The sequence below is a fragment of the Clinocottus analis genome, unplaced genomic scaffold (assembly GCF_023055335.1).
Source record: "Clinocottus analis isolate CAN_PGR_092001 unplaced genomic scaffold, fCliAna1.0.p SCAF_14, whole genome shotgun sequence".
Lineage (NCBI taxonomy): Eukaryota > Metazoa > Chordata > Actinopteri > Perciformes > Cottidae > Clinocottus > Clinocottus analis.
Genome location: NW_027175865.1, coordinates 18,095,993 through 18,113,071, shown reverse-complemented (window position 1 = coordinate 18,113,071; position 17,079 = coordinate 18,095,993). Strand labels below are relative to the sequence as shown.

The window sequence follows — 17,079 nt, the reverse complement described above, 5'->3', positions numbered from 1 at the left end:
TCTCTTAGGTATAGACAGAGTAAAGTACATGCTGGCATGGCTTCAAACTATTTCAGTCCAAGTAAAATGTGCAGAAAGTCTTTTTGTACTGCATTCTACTGCAACACGTGTGCCATGAACACAAGAAAGCAAAGAATGATGAAAAAAGCAGACAGAATGAATAATACAATAAACAAAAAGCTGGCAGAAGATTATGCTGTATCAGAAGGCAGGCCAAAACCAGGGAGCAAAATTAAGCATACCAAAATATTACACAAGCGCAGGAGTTAGTAAAAGTAGTGTTACTCTATATTCCATCCATGATGAATGTGGTTTGTTGTTGGAGTACTAAGCTTCTGTGCACTAACATATCAACCATCACCTAAAGGACTACGGCCATTTTAGAGAACCTGTTTTTGTGGTTCTGGCCTCCATTCATATCTGTAATAAACTGTCTGTTCTCTTAAAGGTAATTGATAAGATCTGGAAAAACTGTGGCGGCCCTACAAAGTGTGCCGGGGCAGTCCGTAGACGTAAAAATGAGACCTGAACCTGGCTCCTATCTGGGTTTTCAAGACCCGACGACCGAGATCTGGAGCTTGACTTGCGCTTGCAAATAAAGACCCAGGCAGACCCAGGAGACCGGCCCCGCTAGAGAGAAAAACGTTGATGAAACTGATTTGAAAATAAGCCACCATGAACCTAAACCTGAGCCCTAAAAGCTGTTTGGGGTTCTACCGGTCACATGATCAAATGGTTTGCCAACCAGGTCACCAGGTTAGGCCAACGTACTCAGAAGAGACAACCAAGGCGAGCGGTAACATTATAACCCAAACTTTGTCAAACACCCTCCTCGGTTCATTGAGCGGCGTCTTGGTTTAACTGGGACTTTCCGTACTTGCTGTACTTGTGTGCACGTTTTGCAATTTTTGGCTTTACCCCATTGATTATTTTTGTCGCAATGTTCCCAGAAGTCCCAAAATTCCTTGATGAGTACAAAGGTTACCGTAACTGCTAGAAACCCAAAGATGAAGCGCACATATCTCGCTGAGTCAGACGACATCGTTGTGACACGCTGCACTTCACTTTGTCTGGAGTGGAATTTGAGGAGGACATCTAACCCTTCACACCCGGCTCATATCGGACACGGAAGTAACCGGCAGGCCGAACAGAGAGCCACGCAACAAGGAACAAGCACACCACAAGTCCACTCAGGTCTTCTAAAGTTTTCCCCGTCATCAACTGCACAGCCAGTGAAGCGACGATGCTGATTTCAATGAAAATGGATAGGAGTTAAAAACAGAAATGGTATGCATTGCAGTTCCACGACCTATTTTATGTCCTATGTAAGCTTCTACTTGTTCCTAACGCTACAGTATCACATTCCCTTGTTCAGTGTGCCGCATGGGCCAGAACCTCCCAAATACCCAACAATCAGACAGTTTCCCAGAGCGCTGACGTCAGGACTCTGGTAGACTAGGCGCTGTGAAGCACGGAGTTCTCTAAAGTGAAGTCGTACTGGAAGCTAGCCAGGTTGTAGTTCACGTCCCGGGACAGCAGCACGTCGGGGATGAGGGGGAGCCCCGCCTGCACGGCCAGGACATGGGGAGCCAGCGTGAAGGGGACGTCCCCGAGGAGATCCGGAAGAGCCGAGGCGGTCTCGGTGGCTGGCGCCGGCCACGTGGGCGGCAGCGGCGCGGGGTGCTTCGTGCCGGCGGGTTGAGCAGGATAGGCTGGCTGTTGGGAAACAGAGACATGGAGTTAAAGCCAGTGTGCAGAGACAAGATGTTACTTTCAGATACACGTTTGCTTTTCGCCTCTATTCACAGCGGCCCTGGAGCTTTAGGACGAGCTTTAGGGCAAGCCTTAGGACAAGCCTTAGACGAGCCTTAGGACGATCCTTAGGACGAGCTTTAGGATGAGCCTTAGAACGAGCCTTAGGGACAAGCTTTAGGACCAGCCTCAGGACGAGCTTAGAACAAGCTTTAGGGTGAGCATTACTACGAGCATTAGACGAGCGTAAGGGCGATAAGCGCTTTTACTTCACTATATTCTCCCGAACATTTCATGATATCCTCAAAAGACCTTCCTCAAGCTGGCGAACCTCCATCCCCAATTGGTTTTACAAGTTGCCTTTGTGCATTGCATTGTGGGACATTGTTTTGTTCGGTTATGATTGCACAAGCTTTTCAAGTAATGTGATATTCTGTCTCAGTTATGTTTCTGACTGACTTATTGTTGCACATTCCAACATGCTGTTCCTCATTAGTGCAGTGTGCTGAACAACAAAGCCTCAGTGGCGTCATGAGAGGAAAGACTGTTGTCCTGGAATGTTGTGCCGCAATGTCCTGGGTTCAATTTCTTCCATTAGACCTTTGTTGCATCCCCCTTCCGTTTCTACATCCTCCGTCAAAGGCAAATAGATAAAAGCCCACTAATGATGATACACAACATGTCTTTAAACTCACAGGCGCAGAGACTTGAGGGAGGGGCGGAGCTGCAACAGTGCAAGAAAAGCTCACGAGTTGGACTTGCGCGGGGGAGGTTTACACATTCACTCCACAAAATGGTTTCTCCTCGACAGAGATGTCAGACTTTTCTCGGAGCGTCAGAGGAGACAGAATCCTCCAGAGTGGCAGATTTCAGACTGTGGTTTTGTAGTTTGGCATGTAATTAGAGGCAAATGTGAGAGTAAATGTAGAGAAGATGTTACAGGAAATGCGTATTCCTCTGCAATTAAGAGGCAGCGCTTTCCTTTGGGACTGGAGCGACGGGGTCCCAGATCAGCTTCTACGAAACAAAGCACCACATAAAGACGCTGCACCCGGGAATGATCAGGAGGTCTGCAGTAAGGACACAAAACTATGTAAACAGCAATCCTTTTGGTCATATTTTTTATGAAACTATATAAAGAAAAAGCCATTCCCCTGTATGGTTGAATGTTATTACCTGGCGCTAATCCAACAGTAAGGTTAATGTAGAGGGGGTGACTGAGGCTCAGTGGTTCGCAAAATGTTTTGTCCAAACAACAGTCCAAAACTAAAATAATCCTTAAATTCGCCCACATCTACCACGGGACCAGCAAAAGCATTTTAGCGATTAATCCATGATAAACAGTTCTGTCATGTGATTCACTCTTTGATTCAGATGCAATGAATTATTTAAATAAAGAGCTTGACGGTTCCTTTGAGCACAGTTCTACCGAGCGTGGTGTGGAACACACGGAACGTGTTCTATCTTAGAACGGTTCTGGCGCTGCAGAGAGTGATTGGACGAGTAGTTGATGGTCGATGTGCGGAAACATCGTCCACTATGACTTAACCCGTGCACGCAATCTAAATGAAAAAAGGGAATCACCGCTCAGCAGCTGTCGTTTCCTGAAATGCTTCAACGGCACCTCAACAGACAGAAGTCTAATTAGGACTCGTGTGTCAGGAGCAAAGCTGAAACTAGCATGACGCGGCGGGTTCTCGGGCGAGACGGGGGAAAAGGACTGGACAAAAGATGAGACCAGTGTTTCTTGAGGTGTTTGTCGTACTTGAGGAGGACGACGTACTGGTTACATAACTTTACAGCACTATTAGAGGCACAGACTGTAGCTTAGCATGAGGTTATTTATCCTTTAGAAGAATTATGATGGCTTAAATCTACTGCTGGACATTTCTAATCCCGCTTCTGTGGAATAGTAACTGTTACTGTCACAGTGTCATGTTGACAACACCGTTGTGTGTGCGTGTGTGTTGAAGGCGCACGCTTTGGTGAGAGGTTCTCAGGCTTCTGTTGCACCATGTGATTAAAAAAAACAGAGGGCCGTTCCAGGTTTCCATCGCTGCAGCGGAGACGAGGCCAGCTGGTGAAGCTCGCAGCGACCGGCTCCAATGGAGCCGAGTTGCTCAATCAAACGAGGCTCTCCTGCTGCGATTCAGGAGCTCCAGCGGGCTGAGTACAGAGCCGCGGGGCGAGGGGGGGTGATAACCTCAACACGCTCACCCTAAACGGCTGCACGATGACGTTGGTCGACGGCTGCGCAATGTTTTTGGTCTGCATCTTGCTCCTCTGCTCCTCCACCGTCTCCCCTGCAGGAGGAATTTCACAGAAAAGTAAAGCTGGTTATTAAGTTATTCACAACATATTCAGTAATGAAGGTGCAATGTGTTATTTATGGCAGCATGATATGAAGACAAAGGGTCCACGCAGTCTAAATGTAGTCATAAAAATATCAAAAGAAAGCTCGAGCTAGCAGCAGGACCAGACGACCAAACTCTGAGAGAAGATCTATAAAACACGTTAGCCGTCGGCGTGCTAGTCGTTTTGTTCATTGTATTATTATTAAAGCCAAAGTTTTACTCATGATTTTGTTTGGTACACCCACCACCAGCAGGGCGGCGCCACCCTGACGTCACCGACTAGTTTGTGGACTGAGGTTTTGAAGCCTTGAGTTCGCCATTTTGTTATTTTTTGCCACCAGTGACAGGAAGTGACCATATATGGGCTGCGGAGGAGTGACGAAGAGACGCCTCATTTGGCCCTAGTAGCCAACTTGCTGGCTCAGTCACAGCTGTCTGGACACATTTGGGCTGCTATAGCTAACAGCTAATTCAATTGATTGACAGTCTTTTCTTCAACACAAAGCAGGTGAATGAGAGGAGAGTATTTGTGGTGCTGTACAAAAGGTTTTTCTGACCACAATAATAGATCCAAAAGCATTAAGATTGCTAAGAAGCAAACCGTATTCTGAGCTCAAGTTTGTGCCTCCAAATTTCTTTTATCCTGCGAGTAGGAGCTGTGGTTAGCTGCACATTCACGCTGTCATGGAGCCCATGAAGCAGATCTCTCTGGTCCAGAGGCTGAGACACTGAGAGATGGAGGCACTAAGTGATGAGGTGATGCGGTCACCCTCCTCCTCCTTTCCAAACTGACTGTCAACAGAGTGACATCATTCATAGTGATGTCATTGTCTCCGCTCTGTGTGCAGCTTACAAATGGAAGAGAAGCTTTTCCTCGGGGACGAGCCCCAAAGCCCTCTTTGTGTGCACATGGCGTCTTCAACCATGAGTAGATCATGCTCCTCATAACGCTCTGTGCAATGTTTGCTCTTATTGTCGCTGCATGTTCGGGTTTTTAGTGAAACATGAAAACAATGGCTAAGAGCTAAAAATGCTGACTTCCTTTTTTAAAAAGGGGTTTGTGGGTGTTTACTTCCTACTTATTTACCCCATGGTGGAGGAATAAGAAAGGAACATTTTGAACACGATTCATGTCATGCGCATGTAACACTTTCACAAATGAAACCTAAAAATATGAAAATAAATAACGTCATTGTCATTATTTCATCTCACATCCAATGTGCTGTAGTACAAAGACAACACAAAACTTTCCTCCTAAAAAGAACCAGTTTGTAGATTTCCAGGGATCAATTAGCAGAAACGCAATATAATATGAATAAGTATGTTCTCTTAAGTGTGTAATCACCTGAAACTAATAATCAATATGTTTTTGTGAGGTTAGAATAAGCCCAGAGGGGACAAACTAGCTCTAGCCTTTCACATTGTTACCGCCAAACTGTGGTAACATGAGCCACCACTAGATGGCACTGAATCCTACACACTGTTCTTAAGGAGTGCACAATGAAAGGTTTTGCTTGCTATATTTATACATGCAAGTAAGTAAGTGGCTTTTTGCCCGAGAAGTAAGTTGTTTTTTTTCCACACACCTGATCCTACCGGCCCTTAAGAGATCCATTGTCATCATCGTAGGCAAAAACATATTTCTAAATTCATGTGGAGCTAATATGAGTCCTTCCCCATCGTCATTGTGTTACTACAGCAGATACAGTTTGGAGAAACGTGTGTTGTGGTGGAGAGCTAAAACAATGTCACACCAAGTGTGTTCTATATTTAGAATGTTTCCTGACGGAGAACCAAAGTGAAAGTAAAACGTATCTATGATCTCTTAGAAGCTGCCAGACTGTTCATCAAACCGGTTGAGATTAATTTCATTTCCTGTTCAGTTCCCCGTCAGAAAGCACTGTGAATATAGAGTACACTTAGTATGGGTGTTTGTTTTAGCTGTCTGAAGTACGTCCACAGCAGTTCATTGCTCCTGTCTGTTTCTCTAAACTGCATCTACAGTAATATCACTGTGGGTGACCATACAAACACACCATGCTAACTATCCCTTTAATGCTCCTGCACATCACCAGGTCGACGTGGGGAAACCTGAACCCGTCATTTTTGTCAAAACAGGATCCAAATTAGCGACACTAATGCTATCAACAACTTAAATTAATGGTTTACGGCGCCAACACTAAATGACCTCACATTTAATAAACCAAACTAATAACGGATTTATTGAGAAATGTCAGCAGATTCATTTCAAGTGGAAATAAGTTATTTGCAGCCATCCTTCCAATGAGAAGCGCAATCCATATCATATTAGAGCACTGGATATATTTAAATCCTATTTAAAGACATATTCGTAGAGTTTTATTATCCTATCCGTGTTTAAAATGTGTCGTCATGGTTTTATTAGATCTGGATTTTGTCACGCTGTGTCTTTACTACGTGACTATATCTCTCTGCTTGTTGCGCACGTGACTCACCTGTTTTAAATAAAACACAACATGGAGCTGCAGCATGCATCATAAACCTTCAAGCCCTGAAGCAGTGACTCCTCCGACACCACAGACAGTTTTGTTTTTGAAGCCTTCCTTTCAAACAAGGCGATGCTTTACGTCAGCAGAACGGACCCGCAGCCTCGGCCTGCTGGGACGGCCCACAGACTTGGGCTTGGTCCGGCCCGCCCGACCGAGGACTTGAGTACATGTTCAGCAGCGCGTGAGCTCAGTGGGATGTATCCAGGCCAAACAGACACTTGTTCTCCTCTGCCAGAACAATAACATCCTCATGACCATCTGAGTGGGCCGCTCCGGTCAAAGCCACGCCGAGGGCTAACGGCAAAGGTCACGGCTCGCTTCTGTGGTTCGTTGGGATTTTAGGTAAAAACTGTTTGGAGGATTCAGTTGGAACTACCAGGAAGTTCAAGCTAAATATTAAACTAGAATTAATGCTGTAAACATTCATCGTTATGCAATGTGAAGGCTATTCTGAACAACAGCATAAACAAGCTGTCAATCACATTTCTTTTCAGGGCTTGTCATTCATAAATACATATCTACAACTGGAGCTTGCACAGGTATGATGGGGTTAGCTCAGTTGTTGTCATGTGACCTCAGCATCACATGTTTGTCATGTGGTGACAGGTGGTGGTATATGATGGAATCTCAAGATCCAGGATGATGAGGACCACGAGATGCGAGTAAGGGGTCCAAGAGTTACGCAACTTATTGCAGAAAGACGGCGGCCCACTGAGAGTCATTTCCTGAGTGTTGCCACCGCCCCGCCCCTTTAAGAGCTTATTAACTCCAAAGGGAGAAGTGAACTTTATTAGATTATGACCCATTCTATCGCTTCATAGTCACCAAAGTAAATATCGGACACATTTGTTTTACACAATCTCCCCGACATTCTGACACTAAAATATTTGTTTTTTTTCAAACGCTGTTTGAGATATGTCTCTGTCTCAGCAACACACTCTCATTAAAGAACACTCCAGCTAACCAATGACATCCGTGCTCCAGATTGCAAAACAGAGTCACACTCCGAGGAAACTGCTTTATGTGTGATAGTTCAATTTTGGTCACACGGTAAAGGATGATCATGAGACAAGGAGCACAACAGTGAACCACCACAAACTCTCTGTGCTGGCCAGTATTTCCTTTTGGATTCTTCCCTTCGGCATCTCTATGAGCTCCTCACACTGTGGATGATAGCACTGGAGCATAATGCCACATGAAAGTTCACCACATGAATGTTGATTATCTGTTTTTATGAAGCATTACATCTGTAATATCCCAACTCAAATGAACGGGAAAGGAAAATACATTAACCGAGCTCCGTTAACCTTCTCACAGTGACACGGTTGTCAAAGGTTTTGCTCCATTGAAGATCTTTAAAGTGAGCAGTTCCTCACACAGCACATGAGGGGAATATCACACCAAACTCAATTCAAAAAGCTGTCACTTTAACAACGTCATCCCCTTCTGGCATGCTGCAGCCGCAGCCAAGGACAAGGGCAGACTGCAGCGCATCATCCGCTCTCGGCAGATTGGCTGCAATCCGCCGTCCCCCCAGGACTTGTTCGCTTCCAGGACCCTGAAGCGAGCAAAAAAGATTGTAGCCGACCAACAGCCGACAACCTGTTGGAGTCCCTTCCATCTGGCAGGAGGCTGCGGTCCATCAGGACCAAGACCTCACGCCACTTAAACTGTTTTTTCCCGTCGGCAGTCGGGTTCATCAACAGAGCCCGGGTCACCCACTGACTGACGCTGTTACCCCCAGAAAATGTCCTCCTCGTCACTCCCCTGCCCATCCCTCCATCCCTCCTCTTCATATCCGATTGCGACTTTATCATACACTGGTCACTGTCATATAAGACTTACATTCCATGCACTTTATTTTAACTTTAAATTCTACTGTAGACTCAATTGTAAATACTCATGTTCCCATTTATTGCACTGTTTCCTGTTAAAACATTTTTTTGTTCATTGTTCAAAGTTATGCCCCTCTCGCCAGGCCATAGTCCTTGTTTGTGAAAACTGATTGTGACGTCCTACTCCAAGGCATTACAGTGCGAGCCCCTCTTTGAGCAGTGACACGGCAACAACAACAACTAAACGTGCCGCCAATCCTGCTGTTTAGTGATTACATTGTAGAGAACATTTGAAAAGACAGATACAGTGTTCCATGTACAAAAAGCATTTTAAAACGCCAAACTGTTTATTTGATATGAGGTTAGATCAGATTGCGTTTCTCACCGACGATAACAAAGCCTCCATCCGCTTCCTTATCGGCTGCTGACTTCTTGGAGTCTTTCCGGAGTCCAAGGAAGCTGAACATGATGATTCTGTTAAAAGACGACATTAAAAGTGAGACCATAGACAGCTGAGATATGATTATATGTATAGTTTTGTTCAACATTCAGCTAACACTTCCTCGGATGCGTTTAGCTAGCTAACGTCACAACAAGGGGCAGTAATACAGTATGTATTCTACATGCATGAACATATATCCGCTGTTTGCATCAACTCAGACAAAAGCTGCAATGACGGTCTTACGTGTCTTGTCGTCCTGACTTTCACAGGCGGAAATTACTTCGGTTCATGTTCGTTCGTGTTTTAGTTTCAACAAGTTCGGTTTCATTCGGTCTCTATCGGCTCAGCACGGCCCTGCAAGCTATTGTTAACCACACGTTATGACCTAATTCATCTTCCGTCGGTACTTTAACCCGTGCAATTTCGTCCGTGTTATGTTATTGCGCTGACGTCACTGACCATGACACGGTCCGGGTTCGTGTAGAAACAATAACGCTGCCTTTAGTTCCGACACAAACGATGCTGTCGGCGACATGCAGCAGAGCTCTTGAGTGTTGTTTCCGGGGAACAAAATGTCAGCACACAGAGGTGGAGGCGTTGGATTTCTCCCCCTGCGTTTGCCGTAACTACAAACCCAGCGGGTTTTCAACGTAGATGTAGAAACCCCGCCCGCGAGAGCTCGTATGTGATGTATAACGTATTCAACTAAATATTTCCCGCGCGGCAAAAAGGAAGCGGTTTGTCCTGAACACCACAGAAGAAGAAGAATTTCCCGCGCGATACTGCTTTGTACTGAGTTCAGCAACGCCATAACGTTATTAAACGGCTTTTAATTATAAAAGCCGTGAAGATGGCAGGAATACTGGAGCTCCCCAAACCCAGAATAACCTGCGCTCTGCTGTCGCAGTACATCAGCAAACCGGTCTGCTTCGTTGGGCGCGTGGAGAAGGTCAGTGTAGCTTAAGTGAAGTTTAGTAATGTTATTTTATCAGGTGCATGACAGACTTCTCTCCCGCTCCGCCAGGTTCACCCGACGGGGAAGTCGTTCACTGTCGCGGATGGAGAAGGAAAGACCGCAACAGTGGAGCTGAACGACCCTGTGAGTCACGACGCTTCACCACATTGCGGTTATTTGTCTTTGATAAGCTACCTTTCGGCGTAATCTTCTGAACCTCAAATCGTTTCCTAATAACCAGCTTCTGTATGAGAGTCAAAGGTCACTGACGTCATGGCCCCTTATTCTCTGCGCCACAGTGCGTTAGCTTTGTCAGAAAGCTACAGTAACAGCCACAGTGTGCAATTTGTACTTTTTAAGATACTTAAAGGAGAAAGGAAAAAGTATACATTCATATTTCTGCCTATGCTAAAATCAGGGTTCTTACGGTCATGGCATTTTAAAAAGGTTATTTCCAGGCCTGGAAAAGTCATTGAAAAATCCCAAAAGTTTTGTAAAAGTCATGTAAATGTGTTTTATTCAAATGTTCATGACATTCATTTACGCTGGGTTTGAAATAATGACTATGCTTTTAAAAGAAAGATTCAATTTTCTTACTTTTTCATGTCTACACTGAGATTTCACAAATTGTTTGGTCATGGAAATTTGGTTTAAAGTCATGGAAATGTATTGGTCAAAATGTGTCTGAACCATGAATATTCCTAATATTGACTCTATCAAAAAGGCCATCCCTTTATTTATTTTAACATATGAATTATAGTATGATATAATGAGTTTTCTATACGTCTTTCCCCAGCTTGAAGAAGAGCTGAGCGGTATTATCGAGGTCATCGGCATGGTGTCCAACAAAGGAGCGATAATGGCCAACACGTACAACCTGCTGCGAGAGGACAAGGGCATCCCCTTTGGTAGGTCTGCTTTGTTACTCGGTACGGGGAACCGGACACCTGTGACGGTTCTAAACTGTGTTCTGTCCTCTCATCCCACAGACCTGGAACTCTACACCGAAGCCCTGAAAGTCATCCACGAATTCCCGCAGCACTACCCATTCCAAGTGTAGGAGATCGGACGTTTGGTTCATGCGACCACTTTTTGTTGTGAGGAGAAATTCATTTGTACAAAGGAGAGTCTGTAAAGTTCTGTCAGTAAATTAAAACCTGTAAAGACCAAATGAAAGTTTGATTTATTTATTTTCCACATGACATTCTCATCATGACACCACAACCTTTTCAAGTTTGCATTCTAGACTTTAAGATCAGTATATGTGTAGAAAGTATCTACATTTAAAAGATGATAGCGCTCCTGTTCCTCCGTCATGGTCCTCAACGCTGGACGGATGGCTGCCGGGCCAAGTGAGTTTAGATCAGTCCTTCAGACATGCTTTCCATTGTTTCCAATGGACCCAATATTCAATACAATCAAATGGTAATAACATGAGTACACCTTATTGTAGCCAATACAACAAGCATATATATAGCTTCTTTTTTCTGATTCCTTAGGTCCTAACCTTTCCAAAAAATGTGTTATTAGTATGTGGGATGTTGTTAAGGCCTGAACCATGGAGTTGGAAGAACTTGAGGACCGCTCGAGGAGCGTTTTTGGCAAATCTTGCTCATAATTTTGTTTTAAATATATATATAAAAAAAGAAATCGGAAAAAAATGATATTAAATATTAGAACTCATTTGGGGTTCATACGGCCACTTGAACACAAGGATCAAGAGGTACGTCCCCATATATGGGTCTCTGGAGTCCAAAAGGACATGTGACGCCAGTGACGCCAGTGACGCCAGTGACGCCAGTGCCACCGTGCGTCCTTATGGGTTTTCTTTCGCCCTTCTGAGTCTTATGATATTCCATGAGCTCATACAAAAATATTTTTAAAGTGTTTCATCTGATCCATCTGTGTGTGTAAAGTCCTTGTGGTTTTTCTAATTGCGCTTCTCCAGGTGACCTCTGACCTCTGACTTCAGTCGCTAACATGGCGCGGTTCCCTGCGTACTGAAAACTAATCAGTAATGTTTTTAGAAGAGAAATCTCTATTTGCTCAAATAATATTTTCCACAGATTTCAATTATTCATTGTTTATAATCGTCTTGGTGATACATTATAATCCACAAAGAGCCCCGACTATTGTCTCACAAAATGATGTACATGGATTATGAAACATTTCATTATTCACTCTGGAACAGCAATCAGTGAACAGTGAATTTTCTTAAGATCTTATAAATGAAAGATATTGAAACAACACATCAGGCACTGTGTGGCGAAGATAAGAAAAGAGAATATGAAGTACAGGTACATGTGTGTACGGATTAATAATTAACTTCAAAGCCCAGGTAAGATGTTGAAATATTACATATTACACGATCAGCTCAATGTTTAACATTAACGTTTTTTTAAATAAAAAATGTATAACATATTTTGATCATAACTATGAACAAGAATGATCTGAGCCCCAAGTTTTTCCAACTAAAGATAATGACTTAAAGAATTGTAAAATCACAATAAAACAAAGTCTTGGGCTGTTACAAAGGATTTTAGTAAAAAAATAAAAACTGTCGTTCAGTTAAAAAATGGAAAAATTATAACCTTTATGCCTAAATATGCTCAGATTGGGGCATGCTGGGTATTCAAATTTGCACAAATTCCTGTTTAAGACGTGTGATGTGTTCGAGGAAACATCTCCCGATTTTTCAGGTACTAATTAATATACACAATATACTCACAATGATATATCATACTTCATTTTTTCCCACAAGCTCCGAGAGTTACAGAGAGGTGTCTTCTATTGAAATCTGACTTTGTAAAGTGTACTTATTAACGATCTAGTGAGACGTTACAGCCGCGGGCAAAAGTGACAGCGAGTTTACGGGGTTTATGTAATGACATAAACTTAAAGGTAAGTTTTTTCTGTTCATATAAAACTCTTCCCACAATGCTTTACTGTATTTCAACAATTTAAATGAAGTTAATCAACGTTGTAGTTCTGGAGATCCTGTAGGAAACGTCACTTGACTTATATTTTTATTTCCTTGTCCGATAATGTGCGCCGCGAGGCTTGGGGTGCTCGGGGCCAAAGAGTTTAAGAGTCAGGGCCGCTGAGAGGACATTATTCAGATTTATTCTTGGTTGCATAACCCAGTGCTTCAAAGACACGTTATAGAGTAGATCCTGCTTTATCCCTGACGGCCTCTGCTGCCCTCTCTGCTCCTTCACATGGTGTGTTTGCTTCCTTAGCTGCATTGTATCCTGTTAAAACTCCTTTTACAGCTCCTGCAGCAGCCTCTCTCGCTACGCGTGTGGCCATTTCAGCTGGTCCTCCTAGTCCTGCTGGTCCTGTCACTGCTGCCATGATTAAAACTTCTACACCCATCAACACTCCACCAAGAAGAGCTCCTAACAATGCACCTGTTGTGATACCTGCCAAGTTGATTAAACACCTCTGGAATTCTCTGTCTTTAGCCAGCTTTCTGATCTCTTTCTCTGACATGTTTCCTGGTTCCTGTCTAATGTGCTCCTCCTGCTGTCCTATTCCTTTCTCCACTGCTTGGAGCATCTCATTGGTGTAGCAGCTTCCATTGTTTATCTCTTCTATTGTCTGAAGCAGCTTCCGCACTTGGAACCGGTTGCACCTCTTTTCGTCCTGCTGCCAGTATGTATTATCGACGACGTGGCAGCGGCCTCCACACTTCCTCACCAGATCGCTCAGCAGCTTATTCTTGCTGACAAAGTCCTCAATGCTCTGGTCTGGAGGGAGCTGGTTGCCATGAGTAAAGACAACGGTCGCATACTTGAAAACCTCTTCAGAAAAGTATTGTGTTATTTCTGTGATGATAGCCTGCTCCAGCTTTGTGAACTTCTCCACTTTAAGCACAATGAGAAAGGCATGAGGCCCGGGAGCACAATCTATGATGCACCTCATTATTTCAGACTTCAGCTCGTCCTCAGATCGATCTGTGTCGAAGAAACCAGGAGTGTCAATCAAAGTGATGTTTCTTCCATTGACAGGTCTAGTTTCTGTTCGACATTCACGAGTTCCAGAGATGGAAGTTTGGTCGATCAGGAACACTTCCTCTCCAAATATGGTGTTAGCCAGGTTGCTTTTCCCAACTCCAGTTTTTCCCAGAATGACAATTCTTTTCTCTGAAAGAGAAGAATGTCTATCAATGACACTGTACATTTATCTTTTAGTAGATTTCAAAATCATATTTGTTCAAAAGTCTCACTAAAATATAAAGCAGTTGGTACTTTACTTATAAAACAGCTGCATCATTATAATAAGAGAATGATGTAGCATAAAAAAGAGGCCCACAAGCATCAAACACATCGTAAGCATCTAATCTCTTCAAACAGTATCAATCACTGTCCAACAATATGAAGAAAAAAGTTTGAAAGACAGAGAAAGAAATGAACTCACCGTCCATGTTGTCAAAAGGAAAGTAATGAAGGAGCCGCAGTCAGTCGTACAAGATTGAATGTGAATGTATTTATATTCATTGTTTTACTTTGACACACCTCCTACACCGCTAACCGTCACAACAGTAGCTCTATCACATTCCTTCCTCCCATTCCAGTTTTGTTGGGTGTCTTAATTCTACAGCAGAAACTATCAAATAAAACCATAATCACATTTTCCACTGTTTCAAACAAGAAGTAGTTCAGCTGTAAGTCTAGATGGACTTAGACTAGTCCAGCTCATCAGAGCTCGGGGGGCGAGAGGGGACCTTTAGGGGCCGATGGCACCAGGCCCCGCTCTGGGTACCTGTACAGTAGAGGACCTGTACTTGTACAGCACTTTTCTAGTCTTCCGAACACTCAAAGCGCTTTAACACTACATGACATCATTCACCCGTTCACACCCTGATGGGAGGAGCCACCATGCAAGGTGCCATCAGTATAGTCAACCATTCATACTCATTCATACTCCGTAGGCGCAGCTACAGGAGCAATTTAGGGTTAAGTGTCTTGCTCAAGGACACATCGACATGGGGTAGCGACGCCGGGGATCCAACCGCCGATCCTCTGATTGAAAGACGATCCCTGCTCACCGCTGGTAAACACATTCTTTCAAGGAGCTTGATGGTCCTACATAAAGACACGTGGGCGGGGCTTCATCAGAAGAGGGTGATGTCATGTAGCACTGCACCAATCAAATGTTGTCATTTTGGATTTAAAGTCTGTGGCAGTCTTTGCTGCTTCAGGTTGTTTTATCTGTAATTGAAGGAAACATCCTCTGGATCATTTTGGTTCAACTGGATGAACGTCTTTGGCATCCGTCCAGTACAAAGACCCAGGTCTGGTGATTCACAATGTCTACTCTCTTTTATTTCTTCACAATGTCAATAAAAAGGGAAATTGCAGAATCACAGTTCTCTGAATCTTGATAATCTTTCAACTGTCGTCTTCATTGCAAAGACATAACCAAGTCCCAGCACACACGCTTGAATATAAAACACGTTATTTTCTCACATTACATTATTTCAGATGCTTCAATATTGATACTTCATCGAGACAAAGGGAGCGCTAAAGTGTTTTTCAACCAAACTCTTCAAAAAACAGACGTTGTGAGGTAAAAAACATTTATTTTCACAATCAACCCTTGAAATGATGAAGGCAGATGACTTTGTACACAATGTAAATGTCTTTACTTAAGGTTTCATTCAGTTTTTTCTTTGTTTTTACAAAATGTAGCAAAACACTGACTACGAGAAAGAGCTTAAGCACGCAGATAATCAGAATAAATATGAAACAATATTTAAATCATCGGTCAGGAAGAGGTGTGTGGACTTGACGGATGACTTTTACAATGTTTTTGTTATGCTTGTGTTTAGAACACAGAGGACAGACACACACACTGGAGGGGAGTTTGGGATGAGTATGGTTTGGTTTCACCGGTTCGCTGGACAAGATGAAGATGATGCGGGTCACAGATGCCACGCGACATGCCCCTCCCTCTCCTGGCCTCGCTTTGGCCCGGCTCAAGGAGGGAGGCGTCCAGTCGGCCATGTCCCCGTGGTCCAGCGAGGCTGCGTGTGCCGCCACGCTGAACGCCATAGCAGGTGAACAGCATTGTGGGCAACACGCTCATCTGCATTATAGGATGTCCCTGGATGTGAGAGCTCGTGTCGGCCGCTTGTCACACGCTCTGTCCATGTTTGTAACATCAAAGAGGAGAGCCACAATAAATTCAAGCAAGGTTTGATGCATGTAGATGCAGTTTATCGTTAAAAAGTCCTCCTTTGGTGCTATTATTATATTTATAAGCTCTTTCTTGTTGGCCTCACTTAATGACCCAGCCCATAATGAAAACATGCTAAGTTTTCAATTGCAATTTAATTTACAATACAAAAAATGCCACATTGATGTCACATATTTTGCTAAATATTATCAGCATAAAGCCTAATGTACTGAGGAAATGACAAACAAAACTGCAATGTCAAAATGTTGAGAAACAGCCACATTGACGCTGCTGATTGGTTCCATTTGCTCGTCCCTGATTGGCCAAGAGGAGGTGAGCAGCTAGTTCAGGCTGTGACCTGTGAGGAGGTTTTACAAGATGTGGAAGCTTTTCTGATGAAGCTTCAGGGAGCTGGAGGGTCTCTTGGTCCGACATGAAGTCAGACATTTCTAACTGCAGGGTGTACAACACTATTTGTCTTTGGTGCCCTCTGACGTCCAAACTGTTGAAGCTGTTATTGAGCGAAGGGTTTGGCCTCAGGGAGCTTTACGATCTGTTCAACACAGCACACCTTGAACTAACCTCCAGGAGTTGCCATTGTCTTATGGTGGTCTCTCCGTGTCGTTACACACTCACATAAGCCACGCCCATTGTTGCTTACAGGATGCTGATTGGTCCAATCTCTGGCTAACTGGACACGCAGAACTTGAAGCCAAGACAAGATGGATTTATGTGTGATAATCTGCAGCTTCCAGGCCGTCGCCATCTTGTTTTTGTGCAACCAGTGAACGGAAGTGACCATATCTGGACCTGTCAATCACAGTAAGCACTTTAACACAAGAGGTGTCTGGCAGAGTTTCTATGTTGCAGTCTTTATGCTAAGCTAAGCTAATCGGCTGTTAGCTTCATATATACCACACAGGTAACAATCTGCTCATTTAACTCAAGAAAGGGAATTAGCATATTAACCAAAATGTCAAACTCTTTCCAAAATGGAAATTGCAGAATTATTGTAAGGAAAACATATTTGTAG

The 17,079-nt window shown here is 43.7% G+C and overlaps 2 protein-coding genes and 1 pseudogene across 2 annotated transcripts in view; 1 reads left to right on the top strand and 2 right to left on the bottom strand.

The window, feature by feature from the left end:
• Window positions 1-9,373, bottom strand: part of umad1 (UBAP1-MVB12-associated (UMA) domain containing 1) — a 10,177-nt gene extending 804 nt beyond the window's left edge. The window contains exons 1-4 of the mRNA XM_068576239.1: window positions 9,155-9,373; window positions 8,855-8,943; window positions 3,970-4,055; window positions 1-1,716 (exon numbers count right to left, since the gene is read on the bottom strand). The exon at window positions 1-1,716 is cut by the window's left edge and continues 804 nt beyond it. Coding sequence (XP_068432340.1) covers window positions 1,456-1,716; window positions 3,970-4,055; window positions 8,855-8,936 — 429 coding nt within the window. The 5' untranslated portion in view covers window positions 8,937-8,943; window positions 9,155-9,373 and the 3' untranslated portion in view covers window positions 1-1,455. The remainder of the gene's footprint in view (window positions 1,717-3,969; window positions 4,056-8,854; window positions 8,944-9,154) is intronic.
• A 95-nt stretch (window positions 9,374-9,468) lies between these two features.
• rpa3 (replication protein A3) lies at window positions 9,469-11,036 on the top strand. The gene is made up of 4 exons (XM_068576240.1): window positions 9,469-9,860; window positions 9,936-10,010; window positions 10,663-10,774; window positions 10,856-11,036. Exons 1-4 carry the CDS (start codon window positions 9,762-9,764, stop codon window positions 10,924-10,926), a joined length of 357 nt encoding a protein of 118 aa, XP_068432341.1. The 5' UTR covers window positions 9,469-9,761; the 3' UTR covers window positions 10,927-11,036.
• A 1,605-nt stretch (window positions 11,037-12,641) lies between these two features.
• On the bottom strand, window positions 12,642-14,075 carry LOC137785048 (GTPase IMAP family member 7-like; annotated as a pseudogene).
• Window positions 14,076-17,079: the final 3,004 nt, after the last annotated feature.